At 38.9% G+C, this 12,567-nt stretch overlaps 1 protein-coding gene across 1 annotated transcript in view; it reads left to right on the top strand.

The window, feature by feature from the left end:
• ACAN (aggrecan) overlaps positions 1-12,567 on the top strand; it is a 42,019-nt gene that overhangs the window by 22,846 nt on the left and 6,606 nt on the right. The window contains exons 13-15 of the mRNA XM_088148686.1: positions 5,392-5,505; positions 8,967-9,125; positions 12,355-12,437. Coding sequence (XP_088004812.1) covers positions 5,392-5,505; positions 8,967-9,125; positions 12,355-12,437 — 356 coding nt within the window. The remainder of the gene's footprint in view (positions 1-5,391; positions 5,506-8,966; positions 9,126-12,354; positions 12,438-12,567) is intronic.

The raw sequence follows: 12,567 nt of genomic DNA, 5'->3' as shown, positions 1-12,567 counted from the left end.
CTTTCTTTCTTTCTTTCTTTCTTTCTTTCTTTCTTTCCCCCTCCCTGTGAGGTTGGACCTATGCTAAAATGGGGTCAGATTATTTGATCTAGGGTACTATGGAAACCCAGCTATTGTCTTAGCAGTGTGTGTGAAGCAATTCATTATGTTAAGCCATAGTAGAACTATCTGAGCATTACATATTATGTGAACACAAGAACTGTACCTTATGTACCTGAGTTTAGCATGTTGGGTGTCCCTGTCTGGTCAGGTGCTAAAACCCTCACCGTGGTTTAGATATGGTGCAAAGCTGTAAGTCAGCATCTCCATTTCTCTCTGATAGTCTCAGAAATGATGGCCATTCCTCCCTGATGGTCCCAGGATCATTTTAGTTGATCCCATCGCTCACAATAAGATCTTCCACCTTCCACCCCTATTACTTTTGTTGCTGCTGCTTTGCTTTGTTACAGTATGGCACTGTAGGAAAAGTGGCTGTTGCTCTGATAACTTCAACTCCTTTTTGTTTGTTTGTTTATGTATAGCCATGGGGAAGAGAGAGGAAGACACATATTAATACGGTTTTAATGGAATTCCAATAATATTATGGCTATTTTATTCCATACATTTCCTATCCATTTAGGGGTTTATGTCAAAGTTGGGACTAACCCTATAGAAGAACATTCACATTAGCAAAGTTCAGTGCCTTACTCTCAATCTAACAAAGGGGAGTATAACCACATCCCTTAAGCAGAACATTTCTGCTTCTCTTCCAACTCTGCATTCATTGTCCTCTCTGTTGTGCTTGGTGTACAGAGCTCATAACTTCAACTCCTTACCCATTATGCTGCCTGTTTTTAATTCAAGCTATCTACTTTTCCCTTGCTGATTTCTCTGCTGAAATTTCCAGTAATGTAACAAAGGTTCACTCAGTTGCAATTGCTACTGGGTGGTTGAAAAACATCTGTAATCGAACACATGGTAGATTATTGTCCATGACCTTTAATGAAGAACCTTCATCCTGCAGTGGATAGATTCAAGGTGCTGCTGCTGATTTCTGTATTTCATTATATTTTATTTTATTCTACTGTACTCTCCTTCTGTAACCTACTTCTTGTGGAGTTTGAGGGGGGGGGGATGTGGATATAAATTAATAAAGTAAGTCCACTGTTTTCTCCCTCTTATCTCAAAGCTTATTTTTAACCACTGTGATGAATCATGGTAAAAAAAACAGAGAAGGGATTACTAGAAAAATACAGAGATGGACAACAATAATTTAAGTAAATAGGTGTGGTTGCAATCAGCTCAAACACCACTCATGAGAGATCAGCTATCCAAATGCATGTTTGAATTCCAGCTATTGATCTGATCTCTACTCCATTATATCTAGAACTCTCACAATGAAGAGCTCTGTCAAAAAGGGTAAATAATAGCAGACATACATGTTCAGAATGCTGAATCTGCCTTTCTTACTGAACAATTGTAAAGCTCTTGACAATATTAGGAATTTGAAAATGAGGTCACAGGCTGGAGGGCAGGGTTAACTTTCATCCCAGCTGCTATACTTTCAATCTTCCTCCTCACTCCTCCACACTCACATTGTTATACCATAAGAGGAAAGCAGAATATTAAATTTTAGGAGAGAATTGGGGAGAAGAAGGCAGAAACAGAAACATGGGGACAAGAATGTGCTGAATTAGTACAAGGAGTAGGGGTTGATCCAGGGGTAGCAGGAAATCAACAAAATAATTTAAGGATGGGCTTCATAACAGATTGGTAGGAAGAATAAAATTTCAAGTCTAACCTTGAGATCTGGCAAATCTAGGATGTGATTGGAAGAGTAGGTGGGGAGGTATTTACAACTTACAAGTCTTGTCTTGCAATTTATTGTTTCATTTTCATGGTCAGGCTTCGCAAAAGGCATGGACCAATTTATGGAAGTAATGGGGATCAATGGCAGATCTATTAGCCTTGGTGGCAGTATGACTGCCTCTGAAGGCCATCTGCTGGGAGACTCGTGGGCTTCCTTGCGCAGTTGGTTGGCTCCTGTGAGAACAGACTGCTAGTACTAGATGGGTCAGAGATCCAATCCAGCTGGGCACTGCTTATGTTCTAAAAAAGGAAACTACAGGTAATAACATTCTTGGTCTGTTGGCTGGTAAGATACTTTGTTGAATGCCACTCTGATAGATCACTTGTCAGAAATCAATTTCATACATTCAATTTCTGGTTTTGTTGAGTTGAAGAAAGCACATGAGCCATGGCTAGGAAGATGTATGATAGATGCTGTGCTTTGGAAAGTTTTTTCCCCTCCATACTTTACAATTTCACAGATAAAAAAGGGAGAGATGTATTTCTAATATAATTGTATTAACCATTTTTTAAAAGGAAGATAAAAACCAATAAAAACCAATATAAAGTAAGAAAAAGAAAAGAAAAAGGAAGAAATCAAAGAGGAAGCTAAAAGTGCAAGAAAGGAAAAAGAAAAAAGAAAAAGAAAAATAGAAAAGAAAGAAAAAAGATACAAAGAAATAGCTTCCAATCTTCTTTACAGCAGTTATAGGTACAATTATAAATTTACCTCTTACTCTATGGTTACAACATCTCTCTATAATCTAGAAAGAGAAAGAAATCTATAATCTCTTCTTTCTGTCTAATCATCAAAACCATAAATCATAAGTTCATTTCTGGGGGGAGAGATGTATTTCTGACCCCATAGATTGATGCCTAAACTCTTCACCCACCACCCATATTGTTCTGCACTGTTTGCTGTGTATTTATTTTAAGAATTTATTATTTTAAAAATATCCTACAAGCCACAGATATTAATGCAGTCCCAAGCCACATATAAAAATATCCCCCTTACTGTGCAATTAATTGATAATTCTTTACCTCCGCAGTCTTGGGCAACTGGACAACCTCTTTCTGGCAAGGGCTAGGAGCAAACTTTCTAGAATTGTTCTTTCCTGTAGAAGCCTTCCCCAACTTAGGTGCTCCTCAGATGTGTGGACATCATACATACACACATTCAGAATTCCATAGGCATTGTTGAGAATTCTGGGAATTAAGTCCACATATCTGGAGGTTGCCAGGTTGGGAATGTTGGGGGTCATTCCATTTCTAGTGATGATTTTCCCAGGAAGCAAAGTTGCAGCCTCCAGTGACCATTGATATATGTCTCAGGAAGCAGAATTTATAGAAGGTAAATGGTAGAGCCAGCTGATAAAGAAAGCAAGATCTTGCAGTGCATTCAAAATTCAAACACCTAGATACCAGAACAGGAACTTCAAGACAGGCCAGAATCTTGGTCAAGTGGAAAGTGTTTTCAGCACCCTGGACAGCTCATTGGGAGCTTTTATAAAATTTCTAGTCCTGATTATTCCCTGTCCTAGACTTTCCATAGTGGAAACGTGGTCACTATCTTCTCCCTTGTGCCTTGCCAGTACTAGTGAATATGAATATATAGTTATATATATATATATATTCTTTTTCTTTTCTGCAAAACATTTTCCCTACCTAGGTCACCATCTTTGACTATATATTTGCAGCAGATACTAACCTTTTTTTAGCTGTACTGTGGGGATAATTTCTAGATTATCAGTATTTCAGGATCAACATTTCTAAAGCTTTTCACCCCCTCAGAAGCTGAAGGACAAATATTTCAAGGATAAATGTACTATTTCCTTTACAAAGATAAATGAGAGCCAACTCCATTTGATAGCCTTGAATATTTTCTTCATACAATTAAAATGGTTTCCTCGCTCATTAGATTTGTTTTCTTGAGCTAAGAAAACACCATCAGGCAGTTTCTACTGTCTTTTTCATCAATCAGAAAAGCAGCAGAAAAGTACATTTCTAATGGACTCAAGCCTTCAGACTCACAAAACACAGATCTGACTACAATTTAACTTGATATTTTGAAGGTAACTCTGGTTTGCCTGTATGAGATTCTTGGTCAGCAAGCAAATTTATAGGGGCCCAAGAGACAATCTTAGCCATCTGTCAGGATGGGCAATCATCAATGACCATTCACTTAGCCCAACTCTCCTGTCTTTGGCATGGTCACAAGCCAACAGTTGAGTCTTCTCAGGGAACCGTGTTGGGGAGTTTCAGCTATTGTTCCTTATGCTGCTTGGTCAGAAAATGATTTATACTTCAATGTTTGGGTTAAGTGCATTTAGATTATTGGGTTTGCTTTGCTGAGTTCTAAAGAAATTAGATCCCTGGTGGACCAAGCATGAGAAATCGGTCATTATCCATATTTTGATGCTTTTACTAATTAAAGATATCCCACTCTTCCCACAATTTAGCGTGATTGAATTCTGTCTGGGCTTGACTTTCTTTGACTTTACAACTATTCTCATTAGCTGATGGATGAAGGCTGGAAAACCACAAGCCAGAGTTGCTTAACTAGGCAGATAACTAGACAGATAATTTATTGGCAAAATACACACACACACACACACACACACACACACTGTTGAATGACTGTAAACACAATTTAAAAGCTTTCTTGCTTATGTATCTGATTTAGATGAATTAAACTAACCCTGTACATACAATGCCTGATTGCTAAGGTACTATTTTTGTATTTCTCAACATATAATCTTGTATATACCAGACATTTTCATTATTTAATGACCGTTACTTCTCAAGGCTTAACCAAGTTCGCTTTTCCCTGAACTCAGATGTTCATTACATATTAGTCCTTTTTAAACTTTTAACTTGTCGATATATTCATAGATAGGCTCTATGTTCTTACAGAATATTCCCTAAATTTAAAGGTATTTAAATAATCATATTTAAATAATATAAGCATAACATCAAACTACCTGCCCATTGCTCATTGCCCCTTTCAGACCTTTTAGCACAAACTTTCCAGGAAGTGTACCCAGTATCCTATAGCAAACATAAAGGCCATTGATTGGACTTTCCCAATCCAATGCCTTCCAAATGGGTTGGATATTAACTGCCATCAAGTTTGAGAATTATGCACTATGGTCATCGGGAGCTATAGTCTGACATGCTGGAAGGCCACCAAGCCAGAGAAAGATGCTCTTAATTATATCTCCACTCATGTAACTCAGCTGCCCCCCCCCCAAATGTGAACAGTAGTGATTTCTCTGCAATTCACATACAAGTTCTGGTAGTCATTGCAATATTATGGTAGCCAGGTGGTTGCCAAGTTTTTTTCTATGGTTGGGACATTCTTCCTTTCCATTTTCCCATTCATTTTCTTCCACATTGGAGGCTGCAGCTTCAGTTGGCCCCAGTATCCAAATGTGTCCCGTTGCCTCTACAAATCCTGTAGTTCGCTCCCTCCTCTATATTCTGGTTAAACCAAGAAAAGCGGGTCTCCTCTTGTGGACTTTCTGCCCAGCCAAAGTCCTAATGGCAGCCCTTGATTTCTTCCAGACATTGATGAGTGCCACTCCAGCCCCTGTCTGAATGGAGCTACCTGTGTCGATGGCATCCACACTTTCACATGCTTATGCCTTCCCAGCTACGGAGGGAACCGCTGTGACGTTGGTATGGCCTGCCTACCTTACCCAGCTTCAGCTAATTCTACTAACTGTATCCCTTCTTTTTTTCTGGGGGACAGAAGGAAGCAACCTGACACATATGCACCCAGTGCTATTGTATTGCATCCATTTCTCATCTCATCTAACTAACTCCTAAAATACCTGTTGCCAGGGGGAAAAGAACTGTTTCCTCTGATCACTATCTACTGTTGACCTTGGTCAAACCCATCCAGGCTTGGAAGCTAAACAGAGTCAGGGCTGGCTGGTGCTTGCATGGGAAGCCACCAGAAAATGCTGAGAGTTCCTCTGAGGTCCTAAAAGGGAGGGGAAACACACAGAGCAGAGCTTCTGGGATTTTTCCAGTCCCTTTACTGGTAAAGGCCATAGGAAGGGTCTGCATTTTCTTCTGTGTCCTGAAGTAGCATCTTCTGTTTGTGTGCACCTTCTCTCCAGGGACTAATTGGGGTATGCGTGCATTTTGTGTGCATGTATAAGAGAGAATTTCTGATCAGGTGGATGTGTATATGTTGCTTCTGTTTGTATGTTATGGATCTAATTGTGGCAGGTGCATGAGCTTTGGGTTTCTATGAGTTCTCTCACAAGGCAGGGCAGGGCAGGGCAGGCTGTCTGCTCTGAATCAGGTGACTAGAATGCAGGGGACCTGTGATGGAAGACTGGCAGTTTTCTGATCCTCTGCCCAGCTGTTTTTCCTATGGCGATACAGTGGGGGAAATTGTTAAGATTTTTTTTTTCCCACAGCCCTCCGCCTGATTCTTTCTTTCTTCAAAAAGAAATCTGAGCTTTCTTTTGCCAGCTTCTTCCCCCATAACAAATTCTGTTTTCAAAGTTATCCTGCTGCAGATGGACAGAGTCCCAAACCTGTTACATAAGGTTCATCATCCCAGAACAAGGCAAACCACTTCTGTATGATTGCCAATGAATAAATAAACAAATAAATAACACGGATGTGTTTGTGAAGTCCTCAGGAATGAAAGCTTAACTTAGGGCAATCTTTACCTTTTAACACAGCTAGTCCTCGCTTACCGACCGCTTGTTCAGCAACCTTTCAAAGTTACAATGGTGCTGAAAAGGAGACTTACAATCGGTCCTCAAAGCTGGGGCTGTCGCAGTGTCCCCGCAGTCACATGATCACAATTCGGTCATGCAATCGCCATTGGTGACCTTCACAGCCAGTTTCTGACAAGCAAAGTCAATGGGGAAGCTGGCAGGAAGTCACAAGTCACAGTCATGTGAGAGTTGTGGGATGCGGAGAGTTGTGGGATGCAAGTTGTGGAATGCAGAGTTACCAGTCCCAATTGTGGTTGGTAGGTGAGGACTATCTCTATGATCACTTCTTTGAGCTAGAGGTCCTCCAACTTTGGGGCTGATGACCACAGTTGAAATAAGCACGACTACAAAATAGCAAGCACAGACAGGATGCTCCCAGCATGCCTGTGTCCATTTTTCTGGACAGAGGGGCACACTTTCAAATAAAGCAGTGGGTTGCTGTCATCCACCATATTTGTTTTCTAAGAATGTCTACATGGCCAGGATGGCAATATCTACTGTTGGAAATAAAAGCTGGCCTTCCCTTTTCTTATTTAATTAACAGGTTTGTTTTAAAAGGATAAAAGCTGGTGGGATAGGGACCCTGGCAGGAAGCAAGGGAGTTGTTTGTTGTCACACTGTTACCCAAAAGCAGAACCAATCCCCATTCTAGTGTTTTGTGTCTCTCTCTGAAGCTCTAAGACACCTGGTTGTTTGCTTTAACATTTTTAGTAAGCAAAGAAAACCTTTTAGCTAAATCCATATGCTAGTCTCCCTCAACCTCAATTACAACTGCCACTTGAAAAATCATATCCTTTGTTATAGGCAATTTTCCCTGAAAATATGCATTTTATTCAAGTGCTTCCTCCTTTGGTACCTTTCATTCCCTAAGCATCTATTTCGTTATACATTTCTTGATCAGAGCTGTGTGGCAGAATCTGGAGTTACAAGAAAACAGACGGATAATTGCATTCTGCTTTGTCTTGAAAGATAGACTGGTTTGTATTAAAATGCAAGCCACAACAATATAGGAATGCTTCAACACACGTTTGGCTAACAGCTTTTAGAAGCCTCCCCACAAAAAAGGAAACCTGAATTATTCAAGAAGGTTTTTTTTTTGCACCATGGTGAATATGGAGGGACAAAAATGCTTCACACCTCAATATGGGAAAAAGGTGTGGAGTTGGGTCAGGGCCAAAAATACCTCTCTGTGTTTCATGCAATTTATATTAGGTCCTTCAGCTGGTCTAATATAGAAGGGCACTTACTTTTAGAAGTAGAAAACAGGGAAAGAGAAAATATATACTTATTCTATTCTACTTAGCATTAATAATGTTATGCTTCTGTCCATCTTTTGTCTCTCCTCACAAAAGGTTCCTATTCATCTGTCTCCCTCATAGAAAATATAGGCTCATCTCTGATTACTGATATGATCCAGGACAAAATCAAATTTATTGAGGCTTCTCCATTTTTGCTTTCAGAACAAAGTTAGAAGGATTATTTATTAAAAATGACATGAATACTGTGTATCTCAATGAAATGCAAATAGAAAGTACATAAGTATGAATTAGTATATGCTAGATAGTGGGCATGGTCCAAGTCCCTCTATGAAACAATGCCATCAGGTGGCAGGTCTTCTCTGCATGGTACCTGCCCTATGGAATAGCATAACCCCTGAGATTCAGTTGGTCCTGACCTGGATGGCCTTCATAAGGCCTTGAAAACCTGGCTTTTCCCCAGGCATTGGGCTAGGAGGCTAGATGAGCCCAGTTTGTTATGATTTAAGAGAATGACTTTGGATGTATACGTTCTTACTGTTATTTTTATTAATTTTTGTTGTTGTTGTTGATCTGTTATAGACCAATCATTGCTCCCACAGTCACAATTTGTGAGTTGGGCAGCCATATAAATTGATTAAATGCATCCATATATAAAAAATTAGGGTGCCCTTTGTGTACGAGGAAATACACAAGAGGGCACAACAATCAAATACACAAGCACATGGAATCAATTTTTAAAATTTCATATTCCCTCTTAAGTAAACTTGTATGGATTAATTTCACCATAACATGAACCAAGTTGTACAGGACTAAAAAATATCCTGTAGGATTTTTTTTTTACTAGCCCATAATCTGAATGTTTCCCTAGATAGAAGCTTCTAAATTTCAGATGCCTGTAAAACACTTTTCCCTCCATTTTGGCACTTCTAATAAGTTCTGTCAACCTTCAGTATTTTTTGCCAAAGTGATAGCACTCATTGGCAAGAAAATCAGTAATTCTTTGTTTTTGAAGAAACAGGTAAGTTTTACCCAGCTGCTGAGTCAAGTACCATCAAGCCTTCTACAAAGAGATTTGGAAGGGGTTAAACTTCACTCTCTGCTTTGACTCTTGTTCACATAGTCCTTCTGTATCCATGTCTAGATCTGGCAGAATGCGAAACAGGCTGGACCAAATTTCAAGGTAACTGTTACAAGCATTTTGAAGAAAAACTCACCTGGATGGATGCAGAGAACCTGTGCCGAGAACATCAATCCCACCTGAGCAGTATCATCACACCTGAAGAGCAGGAGTTTGTGAACAGTGAGTGTGGCAACTTGAAATTTCTAAAAAATATATATATATACCCCCAAACCAATGGACTGCTGGGAGCTACAACACTGATTCTGAATTTCACTTAGGAGAAATGGATTGTCTAGATAGGCTGACTTTTCATGGCTGAGCCTTTAATTGGTATATTTTAGTAGATTGCACTGGTGTTATATTATGATGACCATGAGCTGTAGTACCCAAGAGATGAGTTAAATCCAAAGTTGGCAATGTTTCAGCTGACAGGGCCACCGTTTAATCTACTGACCTTCCAAATGCCATGAGAATCCTGGCTTTAATTGTTTTATTTATTTATTTAGAAAACCTAACTCATATTGATACACAATCCAGAAATCACCATCTTTTCAGTCCTGGTTCAGCAAACAGTCCATTAGAAGCTACCAGAAATGTCAAACACATAATTTATCCCTGATCAAATAGTCCAACTTTCTACTCCTTCCTTTTGTGCTTCACAATCCTGCTCTTTAATTCATTCCACTGGTGTCACAAGATTTGGTCTTTTATCAATCTTTGTCATTCCAAACAAGTCTTCAGATCCTTTACCAAGCTACTTTGTAAATCCAGTAAAAAAGCATCAGTCAGGATTTCTTGTCACAACTGCTCCTGGTCCAAGTCCTTTTCTTGCTTTATTTTTTGTATTTCCATTTTAATAATCTTTTCAGTTTTCTCATACCCAATATTTTCAAGTTCTATTAGATCTCTGTGAAGTAAAAGTTTATTATTTTAATCACGTTCTAATCCACCCAAAGAATTTCAGTTAATTGGGTGCATTGGAAATGTGTTAAATAAATAAATATTTAGGTGATATTCAGTGGTGACTTTAAGACAAGCTAGACTGGACTACAGGTTCTCAAACTGTGATTTGTAAACTGCTGGTAGTCTCTGCTACTGTCATGGAGGAAGGTGTTTTGGGGAGTTGGGGAGTTTTTTTTTTAAGAATTTAAGTATTGAATGTCATCCAAGCAACTTCAAAATATATCAATTATTATTAATTTTATCTACTATGGGATTTTGAAGCACATGCATCTTTGGGGAAAAAATGACAAATTCTTCATTAATATTCTTGATGAGTAACAAATTTGGGCTTTAGAGTCTTGTACTCATTTTATCAATTATCTTTCCCTTGCTTTTTTCAATCTATTTGGATGTTGATTATTGAATTCATAGTATTTTTGCTTTAAAAATAACAGCTGCTGTTGATATGTCTCTAAAACAGCCAAAATAGTTGGATTCATTCTATATAACACTTGGTCAAGCAGCAAAACGTGCATTTCAGATCTTAATGACTTTATTTTTATTTTAAAGAGAATGTCAAACAATAAGATTGGAGGCTTTAAAATCCCTAATACAAGGGAATATATAAATCAGATATGTCCAGTTAAAAAGAAATCTTCACAATTAGCAAGTAAATTAGATATAGAAATCAATCATTTCTAGGTAAAGTATAATAAGAAAGGTTCCCCAAATATATGCAGTTAACAAAGAAAGAAAATAGCTAGTACTTCATAATAAAATATGTCAGAAAAGTTAAGAATATCTGCATTTGATATTGCAGTTGATTTTTTTTTCCTTGATAAAATGGTCCTGGTTATCAGGTATTTGACTACAACTTTGGGCTATAGCCCATGACTGATACTGTATAAGGATGTCTATTTTTTTTTCCTATAAAAAACATACCAGTTAAAAAGACCATTCATGGCTTGGCAATGAAAAATGGACCAATTTAGAAAACTATTTGATGTGAATGTAATGGTGTATTAGAGGTCTGTAAATCACCCAAAATGTAATTTGGATCTTCAAATGGATTCAGAGACCTGACTCAACCTAATTCAGACTTCTGAAATGATTTGGAACAAGTGCTTTTCCACAGATGCAAAAGGCCCTGAATTGCTGATTAAGATCCAAATCAATTCAGAGGCATCCAATTTGACGCTTCAAATCAATTCATATTCCAATTGACTAATCACATTTCTAAACTGAAGGTTTGCACAGTCCTATGGTTGATAGTTCATAAGAATAGCTAGAGGCCTCCATTTGAATGTTCAGCACCCACCCTACATAAAATCCAGCTTGGTATCCATGTGAAGGTGGGTCTTTTGATAACTGCTCCCATTCTGTGCTGCTCATTACTGACTGAAACCCATCTGTTCAAATTCTTGTCAGTGCTGAAATGTAACCTGAAAACCTTGCCAGAATAAACCAGGGTTGATCATGCATGGACTTTTTTCTGCAGTAGGTGGCAGACAGGAAAAGTAGGGTCAGACCTGGCTAGTACCTGGAAGAAGAAAATCAAACTATTGCATGGTTTAGGCTAGAAGAAAGGAAATGGCAAACCACTTCTTTATGGCTGCTAACAAAACTGCATGGATGTCTGCACGAAGCCCGCAGGAGATGATCTGAGCTTGACAGAGTCTTTATCTCTGACCTTTCAAAGATTATTCCATTTTTTGTTTTGTTTTGTTTTTTGCAAAATCAATAGGTCCCCGAATGTAGGGTCAAATTGCATATCCTGTTAATTAACATACAGCTTGACTCCAAGTAGGACATTCCTCTCCCCAACCAAAAAAGATCACTGTCCCTTGTGTGTCAATAATAAAGCCATTCCCATTGCTGCTGATAGCAACAGGTTATCATTAATTACTTTCCAGGGCAATGAAGAATTTTTAAGGGTGCCTGAAGACTGAATCACTCCTCTTCTCTATATGTTATAAAACTAAACTGGAATAAATGCCTCATTATTACTTACTGAATGAATGAATGAATGAAAGAAAGAAAGAAAGAAAGAAAGAAAGAAAGAAAGAAAGAAAGAAAGAAAGAAAGAGCTCCATATTTAATCTGAGCATTGCTTAAACTAGAGCTGTGCAGTGCTTTGGGTTCAAAAGCAAGAAGATGCTTCAGTCTGCAGGGGCGTGCCATAGCATCCCACTGTAACTCCTTAAACCGTGTATGTCTTTTCCAGGGATCATGGTGTAACACAGGAGGCAGATGGGCAGTCCTGCGAAAAGATGCAGCTGCTTTAAGGAATTGTAGGCAGGTGCCGTGGGTGACCCTTGGTGATCCAAAGCACCTTTTTGCATTGAATTTGAAGTGCTCCGTAGCTTAGTTTGAACCTCGCTCTTAGGCTCAAAGTCAGAGGAGTCATCCTCTGCCTCCAAATAAGCCAGCATTCATTTTCATTTCTCTTTCTGGGTGTGTTTTCTAGACAATGCACGGGACTACCAGTGGATTGGGCTAAGTGACCGAGCTGTGGAAGACGACTTCCGCTGGTCTGATGGACATTCTCTGGTAAGTTAGACTCTGGAGGTTATCAAATATAGAGATGTTTCTGGACTCCTGGGAAATCAGTGCTTCAGAGATCCAGGAATCCAACAGGCTAATCCCACAGTGCCTATAGGACACCAGCTTGGGGAATGCC

This window comes from Python bivittatus, unplaced genomic scaffold (assembly GCF_059951505.1).
Source record: "Python bivittatus isolate LINGU-HERP-01145 unplaced genomic scaffold, Pbiv_v1 ctg000530_np1212, whole genome shotgun sequence".
In the NCBI taxonomy this organism is placed as follows: domain Eukaryota; kingdom Metazoa; phylum Chordata; class Lepidosauria; order Squamata; family Pythonidae; genus Python; species Python bivittatus.
Note: the sequence above shows the minus strand (reverse complement) of the source record. Positions and strands in the feature narration are given on the sequence as shown.